This window comes from Felis catus, chromosome D3 (assembly GCF_018350175.1).
Source record: "Felis catus isolate Fca126 chromosome D3, F.catus_Fca126_mat1.0, whole genome shotgun sequence".
Taxonomy (NCBI): Eukaryota; Metazoa; Chordata; class Mammalia; order Carnivora; family Felidae; genus Felis; species Felis catus.
The window spans coordinates 65,041,648-65,062,712 of NC_058379.1; the positions used below are offsets into that span (position 1 = coordinate 65,041,648).

The 21,065-nt window shown below is 44.9% G+C and overlaps 1 protein-coding gene across 6 annotated transcripts in view; it reads left to right on the forward strand.

Annotated features, from left to right (window-relative positions):
* SETBP1 (SET binding protein 1) overlaps window positions 1-21,065 on the forward strand; it is a 376,888-nt gene that overhangs the window by 19,186 nt on the left and 336,637 nt on the right. For all 6 annotated transcript variants that reach the window (XM_045042180.1, XM_011288024.4, XM_045042184.1 and 3 more), the window contains exon 2: window positions 1,175-1,831. In XM_045042180.1, coding sequence (XP_044898115.1) covers window positions 1,346-1,831 — 486 coding nt within the window. In that variant the 5' untranslated portion in view covers window positions 1,175-1,345. The remainder of the gene's footprint in view (window positions 1-1,174; window positions 1,832-21,065) is intronic.

Genomic DNA, 21,065 nt, shown 5'->3' on the forward strand with positions numbered 1-21,065 from the left:
TGGAGCCTGTTTCCGATTCTGTGTCTCCCTCTCTCTCTGCCCCTCCCCCGTTCATGCTGTCTCTCTCTGTCCCAAAAATAAATAAACGTTGAAAAAAAAAATTAAAAAAAAGAAAAAAAAGAAAATGACGAGTCTGAAACTGGGAATAATGGGACATAAAGTGAATAAGGGTGAGGGATAGTTTAGCTGCTCCTATGATGGTCTGAAGAGAACCTGACTGATGTTTCTGGTTTCCTCTGGAAGGAAGGCAGACTCAAAGACCCTGGGGGTGGGGGGTGGGGAGAGTCATTCATGATACCTCCAAAGGCCTGTGAAATGCTCCTTCTCTCTTTTTCCCTTTTTTGTTGTCATGTAGACAGAATGCCACTTTATTTAAGGACCAGAAAGGGAATTAAAGCTGTCTCGAATGGCTATTTTTATCTAAATAATTGATAATGATTAAATATCTTTTGTGTGGACAAAAACATTTTTAGTGATTGTTTTGTATTAATCACAGCATTAGAAGTGATTTTCCACTGAACTCTTTATGTTTTCCTCTTTCAAGCCTGCATCTAAGCTTTGCATTTGTTTTAAGAAATAAAGCTAATTTTGTGTAATTGAAATAATTTACCATGGAAGATGATAAAGAAAGAATGGTCAGGAGGTTAGCTAAATGTCCTTCCAACCAGACAGCGGAGGGCGGCTCAGGGGTTGTGTTCAGCTTTGCAAACTGTTCTTCACATTTCAGAGGGAAGTGGTGCAAGAAGCCAGCCAAACGTGGTTCCCACAGACCTGCCTCAACACTTTAGACTTCCCTTTCGTCATGGTTGGTTTTGATGGTGACTCAGCTAGCTGTGGCTTCAGTATAAGAAACTTGTAACTTTGTATTGAACTGGAGGACTGGCTGCTCTTATCTTTATTCTTGGGCCCATAGCCAGAAAAATTAACCATTCAGTGAAGGGCTGTGTGTATGTGTGTGTGTGTGTGTGTGTGTGTGTGTGTGTGTGTGTGTGTCTGCGTAATATAATCCAATATAATCCAATTTGGGGATGTGCATGTTCTGGTTTGGTTTTTTTCCCCATCTTTTTTTTTTCCCCCTGATGCCATAGATTAGGGGGAAGGGGCTTCTAGAACTTGAGTTACTTTTGAGGTCATTTTCCTTCCTGCCATGACTAATTATCTCTCTGTTTCTCAGTTGCAGATCTGACCTCTTCTGAACACTTGGCCGTGTCTCCATTCCTGGGACTCTGAACCCAGCAGCTGGACCACTTTGTCCTTGGGATTTTGGGTGTCCTCGCTTCTCACCTTTCCCTTTCCCCCTCTTCTCTCCCATCTCCTGAGAACTCCTGAAGACTGTAGGATTGTCATGGAGTCCAGGGAAATCTTAAGCACCTCCCGGCAAAGGGGGGACGAGTCGGAATTCCTGCCTGTCTCCTCAGCCAAGCCACCGACTGCTCCCGGCTGTGCAGGAGAATCTTTGCTCTCTGCTCCAGGAACTGGGAAGGGGATCCCAGTGGGCGGAGAACGCATGGAGCCAGAGGAGGAGGATGAACTGGGCTCAGGGCAGGATGTGGATTCCAACTCAAATGCAGACAGTGAGAAATGGGTTGCAGGAGATGGCCTGGAAGAACAGGAATTTTCTATCAAGGAGGCAAACTTTACAGAGGGGAGTCTGAAGCTGAAGATTCAGACCACCAAGCGGGCTAAGAAACCCCCAAAGAATCTGGAGAACTATATATGCCCCCCTGAGATCAAGATCACCATTAAGCAGTCTGGCGACCAGAAGGTGTCCCGTGCTGGGAAAAATAGCAAAGCCACGAAGGAGGAGGAAAGAAGCCACTCCAAAAAGAAGGTAGGGAGCCCTGTTTTGTAGGGTTTTTTGTTAATTCATTTTTGCCACACACACCCCCCTCCCAGCTATTAAAGGTCTGTTTGATTATTACTTATTTATTTTGGAATTATCAATCTCTTTGATGGAACACTTAACACCCTCCAGAAGAAATGCCTCTGATATCTTGGTACAGTGTCTAATTTATTATTATATCTTCTACCCACATGAAAATCAACAGCTACTAGAATTATAATTCTGGAACACTTCTATTTATTGTGTAGCAGCTTCTTGGGTAGGTCAGACCTGGCTAAGCTGTGACAAAATTAGAGGGTTTTTTTTTCTTTTTTGGCTTTAATATTTGCATCTGTTATAGTTAAGCATGGGATATGGAGAGTTTTGGTCAATCAGAAGTCAAGAACCTTTATAACCTTCTTTTGGTTTCAACCACCATTGTTAAGCCTGTCTAAAATAGGCAAGTTAATCACTGGACTAAGGAAGTCACCTTCATAGTAATTTAGTCCAGTAGAAGGTGAGAGATCATTGCTCTGAAAGCCAGTGGTGAGCCCTGGAGCTCAAACTGGAGAAAGAAGAAGGGGCGGATAACTGACCTGAATCTTGGTCTAACACATCACAGATGTTTTGAGATTGGGTATTGACTGAACTTGGTTGGTTGTCACTTTCCTCCTACAGGCCTAACTGGTGGAAACCAGCCCTCTAGGTGATTGGTGGTGGTATTTGGTTGGGAATGAATGGGACCAGGTTTCATTGTAATTATATCACAGGGGGTTACAGTGACTTCCCTTCTTGGGTGGGGTATGGCACTCAGCTATAATAGCAGAGGACTGCCCTAGTCACGAAAGCGTTCCAAAACTCTCTGGGGCTTGTAAATGCCTCTGAAAGGAGCCCCCTTGTTGACAGAGGTTTTGGGTTCAGGGTAGTAGGAGTTCATCAGAGTCTTTGTAACTTTCCCCCACATCTTATTTACTTGGGCTCTGGACATGATGGAATAGCTAAAAATAGCACAAATGAATGACCCTCTCTCCATTATGGCTCAGAGATAATCTGTAGCATTTTTTTAACTAGTGATTTTTGAGCTTTTCTGTAATCATTTTCAGTAGAACTGCTAGGACTCATGTTTTTTCATTGGTGTAAGCCTTGTGTCCTCCCTCACGCTAAGTGTTTGGGCTGATATATTGAATTTAAAATCCAAAGACCCGGATGAGGGGAGATTTTCTGGGTGACCAGTGCCTTCTGGTTTGCTCAGACTATCCCAGTTTTAAAACCAAAAGCCCTGAAGCCAGGTACCCCTTCAGTCTTGGGCAAGCCAGGACAGTTGGTCATCTTATTTTAACCTTTGGAATATAAAATAATTTTTAGAAATCGGCTTGTTTTCACAGAGCACAGAGGTTGTGCTTTCCTTCCCCTGTCCCCATTACAAGTTGCGGTGATTTCTGGGGTTTCTGTCATAAAAGATTACCTAAGTGCCTTTGGAAACTTTTGAAATTCTTGCCAGAAAATGGAACAGTTCACATTAGGCTCCACTTGGAAAGTGAGGCTTTGCTTTGGAGTTGGGTCTCTTCAGCTTTGAAAATGAATATCTTTGTCTGTGGCCATTGAGATGGCCAGTTCTTTGTGCATTGTTGGATTTTTATGTGGGTGGGCAGTCTCAAAAACTGTGGTAACTGTTTTCCCTCCATCCCCATCACTGCCAGGGTTTGAGCAACAGCCCACAGTTTGGGGTGTGCAAACCCAAGTTCATTACCCTAGAAAGAGCTACGTTGTCCTGATCAGTTATGACCTTCCATAAAGCCACAGGAGTGTTCCCAAAGATAGTCCTCTGCCTCTTGGAATGCCCCAGAATAAAACTGTGGAATTTGTGACATGGGGATGATTTAGAAGCTGCAGTGTGCAGTGGACCTCCATTCTCATTTCTGAAATTCTCAGGCTGGTCATCATTAACCAAAAAGCTGGATGCCCTTTTTGTGCTTTATCGGAAAGAGAGGTGACATCACTTCTCCCAATGTGTGACACCCCAAGTGAGTGTTTCTAAGTCTCAGAAATTGGAAGGGAGGCAAAGGGAGGGGAAGGACTAAAATTCAGCTCACAGTGTTGTGTTATGCTGGTTATGCTGACACTGTAATGGGAGTATCTACAAAAATTTTAAATTGTTAGGGGCTTGCTTCATACTCTGCTTCTCCATCCGTCCTAAATTTATTTATGCCTAGAGCAGTTACTTCCCAGAAATGAATGAATAAAGTTATCAGTACTGAGTCTTAATCACTTGATAGATGATGGAAACGTTCTCTGATCTCTATTGGATTAGAATGTTAACTCTCTTACTCTCCAGAGTTCCTGTTGTTTGGAAAAGAGGGAGTTAGTAAAAGCTGAAGTTGAGGTGGAGAGGTAGGAACCTTGCTTGCTGTTTCAGGGCCATGAACTTGCAGAATTTACTTATTTGTAAGAATGTGAAGCATGTGATCAGTAACTTCGGACGGGGGAAAGGATGAGGATGGCATTTGGTAAGCAACAGATCAGAGTCTGACTCTAAAATCCAGTCTTCTGGGTCTTTTTTTAAAAAGCAAACTCTACCCTCAATGTGGGGTTCAAACTCACAACCCTGAGATCAAGAGTCGCAAGCTCTACTTGACTGACCAGCCAGGTGCCCTGCCACCACTTTTTTTTTTTTTTTTTTTTTTTAATGAGGCAAGCCACTCATTGGAGAAGTGTGCATGGAGTGGCCCCTGGGACTCAGGTCCTAGACTGGGAGCCAGGAGGGAGGCTCAGTTGACCTGATCCTTGAGTTGGTAGAGATGCCTACTTGGGGGTCACCTGAATATACGTGTTGGCTTAGAGCAGGGGTCGGCAAACTGTAGTCTGTGGGCCAAATCTTGCTCCTTCCCTGTTTTTATACAGCCCACAAGCAAAGAATGGTTGGAAAAAAATCAAACAAAGAATAATATTTTGTAACATGTGAAAATTGTTTGAAATTCAAATTTCAGTGTCCATAAATACAGTTTTATTGGAACGGAGCCACATCCATTTGTTTACATTTTGTCTATGACTGCTTTTGCACGAAGACGGCAGAGTGGAGTGGTTGTGACAGAGACTGTATGTCCCACAACGCTTAAACTGTGTACTATCTGGCCCTTTCCAAAAGGGAAAAAATTATGTATATATACATATATATGTGTGTGTATATATACATATATATGTATATATATACACTATTATTATTACTATTATTTGACGAGCCTTTTTTTAGGGAAAGGACATAGAGTTTCAGGATAACAAGGATTTTGTTTTGTTTTGTTATTAAGGATTCAGCCTTCAAACTTGGAGGCTGGGGGAAATTGGGTGTTACATCATTATGTGCTGACTTTTTTTTTTCTTTTTTTGTAGACCAATTAATTTTGTTCAAGTCATTGTTTGACAGCCTTAGGCAAAGACAGCTTATATTGGATCCCAAATGATTTTCTTTTTCATTGGTTTTTGTAAAAAGAATACTCCTTAGGATAATGATAGTGTTCCTTACATAACAGAGCTAGGTTTTTGCTAGGCTAATTGTATTTCAGTATGTTCTACTACTTTGGTGTGAAGACGTGTACGTGTGGCATCCTCAAGGGTTTTATTCCAAGACTGAAACCTAACACCAACCCTCCAAACCAGAGAGGCATTATAGATGTTGAGGCAACATGGCCTCTAAAGTGGTAGGATGGTAGGAGGGACCCATGAAGATACTCCCTCACTGGCTCAAGTTTGCATGGACTCTTTCTAACCAGGGGACAGGTCACCTGTCTTCCATATGAAATTGAGATGGCAACTGAAATGCTATATGGCAGTGGGTTTCTGATGAATGAATTTATGTGAGGTGTAAGAGTAGCATTTGGTGAGAAGTAGAGGCTGAGAAGAGAATTCTGAACATATTTCAGGGCCTCAGAACTGTGCTGTGGATGGACCTCCTTTGCAGATGATCTCATTAAAGAAAGGCAACTTGCTCTTTACCATGGTACCGGCATTGTTGCATATTAGACTTACTCAGGCAAGTGATGAAATAACATAAACTTCATGTAGTTCCCTTCTAGGTCACTCAGTCAAAACAATAGAGAACATGAGACAGAGTTTCTAGAAGCAAATTCAAGTATAGCACATGAGCGTAGAATGTTCCAACAGTGACAAGTCTTTGAAAGGCTCGCAGCTGGGCAGAGCTTAGCAGCTCTCCTCTTTCCTGAGAACTTTTTGTGAGAATCAGGAACTCCTCTCCGGATTCAACAGCATGAGAAGGACAGGGGACTTTTACCCAAGCTCCATTCAGTGACCCAGGCTAGGAGATGTGGGTGGCAATCTGTACCAACGGGCTCGGTGGCTTTGGATCTGGAGTATAAACTTGCTGAAGCCCCAGTTTCTTTATCTGCCAGATAGAGATGATAATTTCCACATTGTATAACTCAATGGAAGATTTTAGGAAAAATGGGTAACTTACAGAGCACACATCATGATAACCAGTTTGGATTTGTGGCAAGCCCTGTGCTAGCTGTTTTACACGTATTTACCTTCACTATTAGTCCTTATAACAGTCCTGCCAGGCAGATACTACTTCTTCACAGATGAGGAAATTGAGGCTCATTTGCTTCAAGAGAGCAGGAACAGAAATGGGCAGGGTTGGTCTTTGAAGCCAGTTCTTCTGTACTCCAAAGCTAATGTTGTATTCCAGTCCTGAAGTGGCCACACTCTAAAAGACTGCTGGAAGGTAAAGATTCTAAGCACTGGGACATTTCCTCTACACCTTCCAACATTAGTTAGGGTGACGAGATCATAACCTGGTATATTGCCCTTAATTCTAAGTGTTCCAGGTTGTTTGAAGGAAAATTCAAATCCTCATGAGTTAAAGTCTTGTTCTTTTCCTTTGTTGTGCTTACATATTTTTATTTGCCTTTAACCAAAATGCAACTTCTATTTCATTTCTTTGGATTTAGTTTTCCCTTTTCCCAGCTTCATCAAGAGAACCTGTTTCCTCCAATAGCAAGAACTTCAACCTCACATTTGTCACGTGCCTGCCGTGGTCCTGGAACCATGCTTGGGATTTGTCCTGGACAATCCCACCTATACCATCTTCATGTGTCTATGGAAAAACTTCAGCGTTCTTCTCTGAACACTGCTAACCCTCTCTTAGGAAGTTCAACGGGTCATGCACTCATTTGCCCATTCTTTAAATAGCACCTTCTTTGTGCCAAACGCACAAAGTATGGATGTAGATGGGAAGCGAGGTTAGCATCAGATTGCAAGGAATGATGAATGTCAAATAAATAAATGGGTTTGTATTTAATTCTGTAAGCAATGGGAATGCTCAGTGGGCTTGGAACTGGGGAAAGGGAAGGTTTGGGGGCCCAGGGAATATAATGAAAGTGATGCAGAGCAAAGAACCTTAAAAGGGGAGTCTTTAGGTAATACAGCTGTCAGTGATGAGGCCTGTACTAGGGTTCTCCATTCTTCCATAGGGTGTTAAGGTGCACATTTCTCTCTTGACTCTCTGTGGTTGTAGCAGTTTGGCATATCAGATAGTTGGGAGGGGGTGCTGGGCAGGAGAAAAAGTTAGCTCAGAATGCCTGATGTCTGGCTGCTGTACCCATCATCTCCTCCATGGTGGTGGTGGCCCTGGGCATCCAGCAGAGAGCCTTCCACCTTCCTTGTGGCTCAGGTGTCCTTCCCTTCCCATCATTTTGCCCAGCAGCCTCTCCGGTCACTCCTACCTGCATCCCTGGGTTTGCCCTCCCTTCTTCTGGGGGGTGAGAATGTGGTGTTTTCAACTCCTGAGAGTATGAGCTTCTTCCCCCACAGCACCCTCAACCTGATAAGAGAGCAGGTCTCACCAGCTTTTCTTTGCAAGAGGCTGAATTTCCCTCCTGTTTAGTTTTATGTTTTCTCGCTATAGATTTTTTTTAAAGCAGCACATTCCTATTTATTCATCAGTGTGCTTGAAAATTTTGTTTCCTGATAGGTTTCTTTCTCCCTTGTTATTTTATAGCTACAGCTGCCTGAAAGGTGGTAAATGACCTTCTCCACAAAGTATTTGTCTTCATGGGGCAACAAGTAATGTTTGACATCTGGAGCTGAAGGTGTGCTGGACAGAACACTGGACTTGGGGACGGGAGCCCTGGGCACTAGCTCTGTCTCTGTCACTAACAGAGACTAATTTCAGCAAGATTGCTTCACCTTCCTGGGTCTCAGTTTCTGCATGTTTTAAAAAAAAAAGGATGAACTAAAAACAGCTTTTGACCTCTGCAGCCTTATGTCTGTTCTAAAAACTGGAAACTTTAAGAACCATTCTGCTAGATGGGGCAAGTCTTTCTCTTTAACAAAACTAGTTACTATAAACAAAATTTTTGACCTCTCTTTGGACCCACTGTTCCATCATCAGATTATTTCCTTTCTGCCCCAATGTCAAAAGGCCCACAATTGTGGGAGCAAGCGTCAGAGTTGAGTTTAAAAAGTGGTGAGATTTATCAAACTTGTGTTCCATGACGATATTCTGGGAAAGTTTGGTTCTTTCTTCCCTTTCTTGTATTTTTTTTTCTTCTGTATTTGGGATTCTCTAGGGGTTTTAAGCACCATGCTGGCTCTTTTCCTCTTGGTTTTGATATTCCCTTGGTAGTCAGTTTGACTTTGGACTTCTCCAAGGAATATTCTTTGGTGAACTCCATACTATTGAAGATAACCTGGCAGAGTAATGAAGCAGAGAAACTGTGTTCTGTTCCAGTGGAGAGCCCTTCATTCCCTGAAGTGAGGAATAAGGGATCTGTTAGCAAGAGTCCATGCCCTGAGAGTGAATTGGAAGTCAGATCCCCTGTGTTCTGGACTGGGTTCTCACTGTCTTTGGAGGAAGAGACCTTGGGCTCTGTATCCCCTCAGGCACATTACTTAACCTCTTGAGACTGTGTCCTGATTGTGTGAGAATCAGGGATGATACCAGCACCTTCTTGTTAGTGTCTTGAGGCGATGGAAGGGCCTGTGGGCGCTTAGCACAACCCCTCACTCAGTGTGCATTATTCTGATTACTGTGCTAGCATCCAGCACATTTGGGCCACCCACAGGACCATCCTCCGTGCGGGCACAGCTGACCCACAGTGACTTGCAGTGGTGCTGGGCTCCTGAGGGTGTGGGTTGTCTCAGAAGCCTCTGTTTCTCTAGGCTGCTTCTGCTTTCATATTGCTACAGGCTGTGTCGAATTGTGTTCGTGGACGGCAGTGCTGCTGTCTCATTTCTGATGCTGCACAAGCATCAACTAGTATCACCGGTGGGTTGGTTTCTTTCTTTTTTTATTATTTATTTATTTATTTATTTATTTATTTATTTATTTATTTGGCGGTGGTGAGGATTGCTATGGGGATTTATTTAGAGATGGTTCAAAGGTCTTTTATCTCTGTGGTCATTTATCTGCCAAACCAGGATTGCTGCTGAGCTCAAAGCTTGACTCAAAATGAAAGTGTTAAAGCCGTGTCATAAGAACGACCAGTTGGGGTTCAGTGGGCGCTGCCTTCTCCCCTGGCCACGTTGTCAGCATTTGCAGAATCTCCCTCTTCTCCATCATTGCAATTTCACATCCTCAAAAAGTTCTCTCAGGGCTGCAATTCCGGTTGATCTTCGATGACATGGCCTTTTTTATTTTTAATAAAAGGTGAGAGAAACAATCCCTTTTTGCTCTGCTCTACCCCCTCCTTTGATTCTTCTGATTCCTGCAACTTTAAGTTCAAACGTCCTGCCTTCAAAGCACTCCCATGCAGGATGTCCCAGGCATCTCAGGATGACCCCCGCCTGCCTTGCTTGTGCATGAGACACGAGTGGCTTTGGTCAGGAAGTCATTGGGCCTGGATGAGGGCATAGGCCGAGAGCAAAGGGATGTGGCAGGGAGGTTTTCAGAGCCTGGGTCCCAGGCCTTGGTTCAGGCTCCTGACTGCATTATATATAGAAAACAGCTCAAGCCAATGAAGTCTTGTGTTGTGGGGTAGGAGGGTTGTTTATTGACAGTAAGCTAAAAATTCAATGTTATAATTTGCATACGGCCTAATTGCTTTGAAGAAGGGGTTTCAACTTGGATGGTCTTCAGGGTAACCTCAATTGGAAGGTGGCCATGGAGACTCTGGGAACCACCCCCCTTCCCCCAAAGAGGAACCAGTGGCCAGAGGGATAGGCTGCCAGTGGGGAGGGCAAAAATTCAGTGGAGCCAGTTCCCCGGGAGGCATACAGACAGACATAGCATGCAAACACCCACATGGATTCACAGTTGCACCCAGCATGTGCAAGAGTCTGAATTATATGTCCTGGCTGGTGAAGCAGCGAGCCCTCTGTGCAAGCTGAGGCTGCTGTCTGAGCATGTCAGAACGTGGCAGTCAGAGCTCTGCGTTGTGGGCAGGTTTGGAGTACAGAACTTCGAGGGCTCCTTCTAGCTTTCCAGGGTATTCCAGGGGATCTTGCCCTATGAAGGCAAGGGGCCTCCCTGTATACTTTGAATGTGCATTTCTCTCTGGAGTCCCAGGTTTTTATTTATCTATTTTTTTCCCTCTCTGCCTACCCCTCCCTCCCTGGGCCAACTTCTCTCACCTCCCCACCCGCCTGTGACCTCACCAGGGGAAACAATGGAGGCCTTTATTTACTCTGAAATGTCCAAGCAGTTCCCATCTTGCTACCTGGCCCGTGAGGCCATTTGATAATCATCATTAGTATCAAATGCAGGTCACTTCGGTGTATTTTCTAGACCTTGTTTATTGTGTTTTTCCCCAGACCTTCTTCTCTGCCTCCCACAAGTTTCTAGCCAGCCTCACAGTGGGGGATCAGAAGTAGGGAAGGAGGAGAAAATTCTTGAAGGGAGACAAACTGACAGCAGTCAGACAGACTGACCTCAAGGTATGCCACATGCCTTGCCATTAAGAAGTATTCATTTGCAAATATGAATGTGCCCAAGAGCGTGGGCAGCTTTTTATGCTAGGCCAGTTGGTTCATTGGCTTAGTGTTGTGAATGAGAACACAGCTCAGGAGTTGCAGTGTTTTGCCTGACAGACTGGACCCCCAGAGAACCACCCTAAGGGAGTTGCTTCTTCTTATGGCTTCTTATAGCAGTACAGCCAAAGGGAATCTATTTTTAACCTATGATGGGAATTTCCACTTTTCCATCCCTGTCTTTTTTAGGGAGCAAGGAGGTGAAAACCAATGAATTTGGGTGTGTGGCTCTTCCCTGTACCATCAGGCTCCTAAAGTCCCTGTCTGCCCACTGGATTGCTGACATTGAATGGGTGGTGGGTTAGCATCAGGCTGGGGTTTGGATGCTGGTGGGTCATGGAGGAAATAAAGAGTGGGAGATCCAGAAAGGGTCTGAGACTAGGGGTTAAATCCATCGAGGGCATAGGCTGGACTTTGGCAGCAGCTCAGGGAACAGGGGAAGGCTGACCACAGCAGTTGTAGGTCAGAAGAAAAGAAGGGTCCACAGTTGGGTCACACTTCCAGAATCATGGAATTCACTGAGAGTGAGTATTTGCATTTAGCACCCCTACTAAACAGACAAAAGATACCTTCCAAAATCCCTCGTGGACAGTTATCTGTCATTGGGCAGCCGCTCAGTGGCCCTCAGGGAAGAGACTTGGTACCTCCTGAGGCAGCCCTGGATTTAGGAGAACTCTTTTTTTTTTTTTTTTTACGTTGCGCTGAAGTCATCCTTTTAAAGCTCAAATATTTCCAGTTCCTGAAACTGTTCCTTGGAGTCTGTGATTTCCTGGTGCCGAACCACCTTGGTTCCTATGCTACGGATGCTGGTTTGTCATTGTTTCTCCTAAAAGGCAAAGATGAGGAGGTGGGTACTCACAGAACAGAGTACAGGACCCAGGCCTGGAAGGTGGTCTGGCCTTACACAGCACCAGGGGATTGTGACCTCCCCTGCTCTAAGCACACCACCTCTATTAACAGGACTCTGGGCTGTCCCAACTTTTTGGCAGCTTCAGAATTGTTGGTATGCACTGAACTCAAGGTCAAGGAAACTCTCTAATTTAATTTTGTCTTATGCTACTCTTGCTGGTCTAAATGATCACATCCTACATTCAGTGGATATTTTGGACCAAAATTCAGGTGTTTGCATTATCCTTATTCTCATCTCTTTGTGCAGAGTTCTAGGCAGAGATGTGAATCAACTGCTAGTCAGACAGTCTCGTCTGGGTCTGTGGACTACACAGAAGGCACAGAAATAAGGCGGCTTTGAAATGTAGATGGCCATCTCACTCAGAATCCCTCTTTCCTGCTTTCTCTGGTGGGATATCTCTAGATGGGTCCACCAACTGCGAACATGCTTTCTCATTTACATAATGGCCTTCTTGGTTCTAACGGAAAGGGTTGTTAAAAGTGTGCTGTCAGAAGCAGGTTATTTTCTTCTCAGTTACTGCGTAAGCTCTCTGAGGACAGGTGTTATATCTGTTAATATAATATTCACTTATTTTATTTCCCCAGCCTGGATGTTAAACAAGTTCATGTTCACTGTGTGCCAATGAAGGTAATTCTATGGAAGACACTCTTTTCTATCAAAACACCTTCTCCCTAGTTAGCCCTGTGTATTTTGCATTGGTTCCTTAGAAACATCTTAAATCTTTCATCATGCCGCCTTTTTTTGTGCACTCATCCAGATACACCGTAGCAGAGCTGAGACATCTAAATTCTACACGAATCTACAGAATTGTATGGTGTGCTCAGCATAAGTGCTGTGTGGGGTATAGAAAGACCTTTATTAGAAAGAATCGATCTCAGGGCATTTAGGGAAAAACCCAGGGCAGTATGCATAACCAACTGTCAAAATACGTGTTCCAGATAGTGCCTAGTGTGAAAAATTGGTAGCAACCATCACACCTGACCAGCACCTTTACACAGTGTTCACATCTGCCCAACTGTTGCCTCTTTCCAGTTTGTTCCTTAGGCTAGTTCACTGAAGTAGCTGTTGTTCTTCCGTGTTTTAGAGACTTAGGAAGGGACTTGGAAAGCTTTTAAATGGCTTGCCCTGAAATTACAGGTAATTATGGGGTGGGGGGCCTCACACCCTCCTCAGACCCTCAGGTCTCATGGTTTCCAGCAGCGAGAAGAGATCATTGAAAGATGCACTCTAGCGGGTCCTGCTGAGACATCCTCCAGGAGAGAATCACTGAGTCTTGTGCCATCCACCTGCTTGCTCCTGCTGCACACCCGTGGACTAGCCTGTGGGGGAACCTGGGCATTGTGGCGTCTTCCCAGAGACTCACAGCCCCTTTCTCGACTGCCCACAGTCATCTCCCCACTGAAAGACACTCAGCAGGGCACCCCAGCAGTGAGGTGTGGTAGACAGTGATGGCTGGCAACACAGCACAGGGCTGTGGGATAATAGGCTCGCTGTGACTTAATCTAGAAGCTATTGACAGTGTACTCTAAAGTGTCCCGGTTTAGACCGAAAATGTGGGATTCACAAAGAGCCCCTCCAAAACAGGACTCCAGGAGCTCTGTCTGGTCTGAGAAATGAAGGGAGGGTGGCTACCCCACACCAGGGATTCTGGGTCCGAACCCCCGTTCCGCCCTTAATGAATGAATCCTTGTTTCCTCATACTTAAAAGGGATTAGTACTGTCTCTCTTCCTTCCACATCACTTTGAAGATAATCTGAACAAATGGTTCTGAAATGTTAAAAGTGCAGTGGAAATATGAGGTGCTCTTCTGTGCAACTGCCCCGCAGTCGATTTCTAACAAACTATAGTCTCTAATTAAACTTTTTCCATGGCTTCCTCCAGTATCCCCTCAGCGCCTGGCCTCTTTCTTCCCCTGCTTTGAATAAAGCCCCCAGACGTGGCTGTGATGAACAGCAGCTGCGGGTTGGAAGCGGTCAGCAGCCTAGTCCAGATACCCGCCACATGGTGTAATTGCCCTTTGTGAAATTCCAGGGTGAGAGGTCAGCCCTCTTTGCCCATCTTTGTCACTTCTCAGTCATCTGTATCCTGGTGGCAGTTGTGTTATCCCAGTATCCTTCCCCTACCCCCCTCCTCCACCCCCCTTCTCCTGGAGCCCAGGAAAAAACCATCTGCTGAGTTGGCTTTCAGAAGATTTTTTTTTTTAAATACCAATTTCCCTTTGTTCCGAGGCAACCTCCAATCAGAGCTGGGGTCTGCTGGGTTTGGCGAAAGGCTGGTATTGTGTTTCGTGCTCCCGGAGGAAAGGTTGTCCACTTGCTTTTCTTTTTGATTCGATTCCCTGCCATTCTGCAGGAGAATCAGGGGTTGCAGCTGCTGCTGTCAGCTGTAAATAGGGAACCCCCTTGTTTAAGAACCTACACGTTAATCCTTTGGCAGGGGGAGGAAAAAAAAACAAAAAAACAATAACAAAACAGAGAAAAACATTAAAACCAACGCTAACAAAAGTCTTTCTTCCTGTTCCTGTCTCATCCCCTAAGTCACACAAGATCCTACTAGTTGCTTAATCTCACAAGAACTTGCTGGCTCTAAGGTTTTCTTGAAGTGTCTTTGGTGTCTAGCCTCTTATGTTTTCTGATTTCTTGCTGAAGAATATGAACTGCCCATTAGAGGCATAGGAGAACCATTTCTCATGGAAAACCTGAATCACAGAGAAAGGCTGTGCAGTCTGCTTTCTTGGTCATAACAACGTCTACTGTTTTGGTGCTTAGAGTAGTTGGGAACTTTGCCAAGTGTTTGACACATATTGTTTACTAAATCCTCCCCACAATCACAGTGGAGATGTTATTATCCCCATTTTCCAGATGTATAAGATGAGGCTCAGACACCTCCAGTTACTTGCCTCAGGTCTCAGAGTCAGGAAGCTGTGATCCCAGCATGTCCACCCTCTGAGCTCCAAGGCCCATGACAGCTCACAAGGTGCTCAGGTGGACTGAACTTAGCGTGGACGTCAGAGGTCCTCACCTTCAGAGCTTGCCTTCTAGAACACCTGTGGGTGAGGTGCTTTCTCAATGCTTCCATTTCTCTGCCTGTAAAACTGGAACCACAATAGCTAGATGCCAGGGAACCCAGAGAGAGTTGGGCAAGTCTTGTGAAAGCTTTGTAAGTGCATCAATCTCTGAAGCTAGAGCTTGCCTTTGTCCTCTTTTTCTATCACATTCCACAAAATGGGTAAAACTTCTCTCAGCAGATTTAGGACATGCTTTGACACATCCTCTCAAGTTACCTGCAACTTTGGGGACTGCCCTCCCTGTACACGCTCCCATCTTTAGCCAAAGGCCTTTGCTAGATGTTGGCCCTTTACAAACAAAAGAGTGTTTTGCTTCTTTATGGTGATAAGAAGAGGGGTCAGCAAGTGAACACATGATGAATTCCATAAATTGGTGAAAATCCATAAAATCCATAAAGCAGCTTTGAAACATGCCATCTCCTCCCTCTTCTCACTGTTGGGCCGGGGCTATGACCCAGAACCCAGGAGTTGGAGTGGGGGGTGGGGGGGCTCTGGCTTCCCTTAGCATGGAATATAAAATAAAACAAGTGTGTGTGTGTGTGTGTGTGTGTGTGTGTGTGTGTGTGAGAGAGAGAGAGAGAGAGAGAGAGAGAGAGAGAGAGAGAAAGAGGGAGGGAGGGAGAAAGGTTAATATTTTCTCTTTTGCTTTCTTCTGAGGACATAGAATTTTCCTAGATACTTAAAATATGTGCATGTGTCTGTATTGATTTTAATATCGTAAAATATATTGTAGGCTCCTATTAATGTAGATTATAAGAAATGTAGCAAGTTAACTGAGCAATATACTCATCTGGTCTCCAGAAACTAATAGACTCTTGCTCAGCATCTTACTCTATGAAATGAGGTAATTTTAGTAAATGTTCTCTCCTTTACTTTCCAGTACAGTCCAGACGTGAACACAAATCTCACCTGAAGGAATTAGAGAGAGACATAAGACCAGGTGAGGGAGGTTGTAAGCCCATAGACTGGGCAAACAGTGGGCCTGGGGTCAAGAGGAATTGTCCTCTTGCTCAGCTCTGTCAGCTGACATGGGCTGCATGCTGGGTTAACCAGGGTCCCTTTCTAGCTTGGTTTCACCCAAGGCTGCAGATCCCATAGTTGTGAGAGCAGGAGAGGCAGAGAGGAGTAGGAAACGGAAAATGTTGACTTCAGAACAGTGTGCTCTGCTGGACGTGAGCAAGATACCCTAACAAAGAGACACAGAGTGAAGATGAGCAGAACTTGGGTGCCTCTGTTAATGGGGACCATCCCACTTAATGTACTCTTTTTTTCTGCCTCACTGAGCCATTCACTACTGTATGCATTCATTTAATCAAAGATATTTTCTTCAATAACTATTTATTGCATGCCAAGCACTGTTGTAACTGGGCATTATTTCTCAAATGTCCAAAGTGGGGTAATGTGTCTCCCGTACTTGCAAGCTCTGTGTCTACGTAGAAAATGAGACAGAAAACCTTCTCCATAGTATTGCCGCTAGGAAGAAGGATGCCAAAATTCTCAGAAAATACCTTGTACTTGACTGGTTCTTTGATTGTTAGGAACAGTCTGTGGCAAATTAAAAAGGTTCACAAGAAGCACCTCATGAGATGAGATGTGAGATGAAGGTGTCCATTCTGGTAGACACATGTGGCTTTATGGTATTGATGTATTTAATCTATGGGATGTCCTTGGGATTGTCAGCAGAGAAAGAGGAGAAAAGAATGGCAAGGTTGGTTCTGAAAAATCACATGTCACGTGTTTTGGTACAAGGGACAGAATCCAGGAAAAATAATGGGGGTGTGGGGATAGAAGTGGAAAAGGCTGGTGTATTGGGGCCAATCTGGTGCAAGGGTAGAAGCCACCAGAGAGCTGGCCACTCCCAGGGGAGGACGGGAAGGACAACATCTAGGAGAAGAGGTATGCAAGGGGATGAAGGGTAGGAAATCACATGTGCGTATGGGCTGTGTTGGCATTTTAAGGCCTGGGGGAAGGGGCTGTCTCTGAAAGGCTCTATTGGTCCAGGTGACCTTTGCAGAGGAGGGATGGAGCAGTGGAGACACTGGGTACTCCTGGAGAAGCCTGGCTTGTGGTCCTGGACCTTCTCAAAATTGTTTAATGCTTCACCCCAGGTACTGGCAGGTTGGTACTGGCATGGAAGCCAGTGATGATAGCCTTCAAGGGGCAGCAGTACAGTTGGGTCTGGAGAGAGGCGGCTGTGGGCCAGGCCAGCTGTGCCCCTCTGCCTCCGGGGAGGAGCAGGTGCTGAACCTCTGGATGCCTGGCTTTCCTTCTGGCCTCATTGCTGAATGACAGCTGACCTTTGCTCCCAATTTTAGGCTTTTAGCCGATTCTTCTCTGTCTGGGCCTGACTGTGGAAGGCCTGTGGCTGCTGTGGCTCATCTCATTTAATGCAGGAAGATAATTGTCCATCCTTACAGCTTCTCTTTCTCAGAAAGAGGACAGCTCAGCTATGGGGCTTCAGTCTGCAAGCACTGGAGGCAGGGCTCGAAGAGAGGACAGATATTCAAGGTGATGGGCCAGGTCAAATCAATACACATCAGAGAGGGACCCATAGGCACAGATATCCTTCTGTCATCATATTTCTCTGACAAGCTGTGTCTGAGGTCTGGTGTCTACTAGAGAGAATTTAGTGGCAGGTGAATATACGTGTGTGTGTGTGTGTGTGTGTGTGTGTGTGTGTGTGTGTGTACAGCTTCTGGGAAGATAGATGTTGCACATGATGTGATAGAGCCATGGCCCAAGAAGCAAGAAATTAGGTCTGTGAACTTAACCTAAACCCTAAACCTGTGTTTCCTCATGTGCCTCTTGTTCCTCAGGGGCCCATCGTGAAATGAAGGTAATTAAGCAGAAGACCTCAAAGTCTTTCTCAGCTCTGATATTCCAAGAAATACCCATATAAACACTGATTCATATAACTGGACATTTACACATGTAACTAGGAGGCATATTAATATATAGACAGGATTTTCCTTCATCAGCAGTATAATGATGTGCACAGTTTTTTTTTAAATAACTGTCTATAAGTATCAAATACATATTTATTTGAGAAAAAGTGGACATATTCAGCCACACCTAATATGAAAGATGACCAGGAATTAAAAAGGAGGGAAGTCACATGAGCCTCCAGGCAAGTGAAAGGGTACAGAGCCATTATTCCTAATTTATATGGACTTGTCTGGCCTCCAGAGAGACCTCTGAGCTTCGTATCTTGTTGGGGAGATCCGAGTGTGATGCCCATGTTCTCCCAGATGCTGAGGTATGTGCAGAGCCCAGGGAAGGATGGAAGAAGATGGGATGCTCGAATGAACCTTGAAGAAAGCAAAGGACTGAGGCAGGAGGGAAAAGTAACCCGTGGCCTTTCTTGAGTCATTGATGGAAGGCAGAGTGCTCCTGGTGCACCTCAGGCTGATTGGCTGGCTGGCAGGGTTTACCTGGAAAATCTGGAATGCAGAGAAGTCTTGGAAGGCCAGATTAGGGAGATCTGACTTTTTCCTGAGGGCAACAAGAAAGAAATAGAGTTGCCCACTCTGGCACTGGGGAAAAGAGGATGGCAGAGTGTGCAGGGATGGCGGCTGCTTTAGGAAGTCATACTACAGCCTGCATTGGAGAGAAGCAAGCCCAAAGGCAGAAAAGAAATAGAAGTGAACTGTAGCACCCAATGAGGTGAGGAAGGACCCTTGGTATTACGCTGAAGAGGCCTAGAGGGCCATCAGGCAGGTGAAAAGGTGCCGCCTCTAACATTTTCATTCCTGGGACTTTAAGAAGCTTGGTCATTTTCTTAACAATTCATTGATTCATTTTCTGAAGAATTTCTAAGTGTCTTACTGACACTTACGAAGAGTTGATTGGAAAGTGCCTTGAGAGAAGAGCTTAAGGCATGAGCACAGGCTTCAGATGCTGCCTTCTTATCCTGGGGTTTTGTTTCCACTAGCAATGCCCAGTGCAGGAATGCTAAAAGGAAAGCATTCATCAGATCTATCTTCTTGTCCCTTTACAAACACAAGGTTTCCTGTACTTCAGGGTCATCGCTCATGGTGTGGGGAGTTTAGATTTCATATGGAAGGTTCACTGTTTCTGGTCTGTTCTGTTTTCTGCTCTGCCTTGCCACTCATTCGTCTGCTACTGCAGAGTTCCCCAGCTTGGCTCGGGGCTCAGTAAATCTCTTCTTTCCCACGAAGCTTTCAGGGAAATGGGGGGAAAAGCCAGCATATGTTTGCTTCCACTATCATCTCTTCTCCAACCCCTTTTTAACCAAACTTTAAATGCGACCCACCCATACACAATGTGGAAGAACAAATTGCACTTTTTCTGTGTTAGAAAGGAGTGAAAATGCATATGGCTGTGATGGGGAATTTCCCCCACCCTCAGAAGATGGGGGAACAGGGCAATGGTGTGAAAGAATGAATTAGTTATGGCAAATCTCGTTAGTGTCCATTGTAAGCAGAGAAGCTAAGCCATCTGTGGCCACTTGCAAAATTGTTCCTTGTTTGTTCAGCCTCCCCACCGAAGCAAATCTTTGTGGCTTCTGATAATTTGCATACTGTCACTTGTTTGCCAACTGGAGGGTGTCTGGACATGTGTATATGAGGGGGCATCTGTGTGGACATGTATGTGTGTGCTGAAAAGAACCCACTGTTGGTATGCTGCTGTTGAAATAGATGCCTGGGGGTGGTGGGGAGGTGGCTGGCTTTGACTGAGTTCTGGGCTTAGGAGGAGAGGAAGGAGCCTTGGGGGTCCTGTTAGTATTATTTTTAGACATTTCTAGTCAACATCTTCAACTGCCTTCACGTGCTTCCATCCCTCACTCCTCTCCTGAGTCCCTTGTTGTCCTGATTCCTCTCCCATATTTGCCTTAATTTCTGAGTTCTTAATTAGTGGTGTGTGTTCTGCAAGAAGCAGAACATGTTTAGGGCAGCTTACTGTCTGAGTTATAAGCTAAGAGAGATGTCTTAGGGTAGTGTATGCCACCAGCGTGACCAAATCGTTCTGTGTCAAAGATACTGCTGTTTTATCTCCACTCATTCTAGACGTGTTTTACAGTGGATCTCCTGTAGACGAGTGGTATTCCAGATGCTCTAGGGGGCTAATGGCTGCATGACCTTTATTACCCCTGTCTTCGGAGAGTTTCTATGGGGTAAAATTGATGCGTGATAAGCAGCTCGTACTCTGTGGATGGGATGAACACAGTTCTGGAGATCATGAGTGGAGGGATTGGTCATTGTGGTCCAGGGGCGACTGAAGGCTTTGCATTTAAGGGCCTGTGCAAGACAGATGATCGTGTAGGGTGCATGGTCAGAAGGGTGGTCATTCTAGACTCCTAAGATGCCCCGGCTGGCCAAAAAAATTGGCAAATGCAAATCTGCGAAAGTTAAACAAAAATGTTCCTTCTGCTTATCATCCCATCATCCAATGGGAAGGATGATATAATAGGAGAAGAATCTGGGATAAGAGTCGGAGTTCTTCAGTATTTGTTTCTAGCAGCACCAGCAATTTATTCTCCCCATCTTGATAGCAGCTTACTTGGCCACACTGCACCCTAATGTCTCCCTTGAATAAAGGGTATCATGCTCTTTCCTTCTCACTTCCCTTTATACTAGGCAAACTCTGACAAAAAAGAAAGTTGGCACTTTCATCTCTGTGGAAGACCTCTTTTTATACTTCTGCCTTTTAGGGTGGCATTCTTCATAGCTATCTAAGATGGTCACACTGCCTCCCATTGCTTGATGGCTACACACAAAGAATAGTAAAGATGAAGGAAGCCTTGAAGACCATCAGAGCACTCTCCCCTTTGCAGATGAGGAAACAGCCCAGATCAGTGATGTTTCGTATTTGTCCAGGATCATATGGTCAGTCAGTGATGATCTGAAAAAAAACTAGTCTGTCCAGTTATCATTATGCTTGGGGCTAAAAATGAGACTGGATACTTGATTGCTGTGGCCATTTATTGCCATTGCATGGAATTCTTCCCTGCGTATTTGCGTGGCCCATCTTATGACAGGTTGGCCCTTCTCTCTTGAACCCTCCTGAACACACCATGGCTTTGCCCAGGAGAATCAGATAAAGGAGGCTTTTATTTCCTAGTTTCCAAGTGCTTGCAGCATTCAGAGAAGAGGGCCTGGCAGTGGGAGTGGGGTGGGGAAGAAAACATTTGTCTTTCAATACTGGCCTGACATGAAAGCCTCACTGACGGGCACTTTGAGAACCCAGCTAAATAATGGCCACCACCAAGACAAAAGATAAAACTGACCCACTAGTTATGCGGTTACTTAAACATGATTTACCCTGCA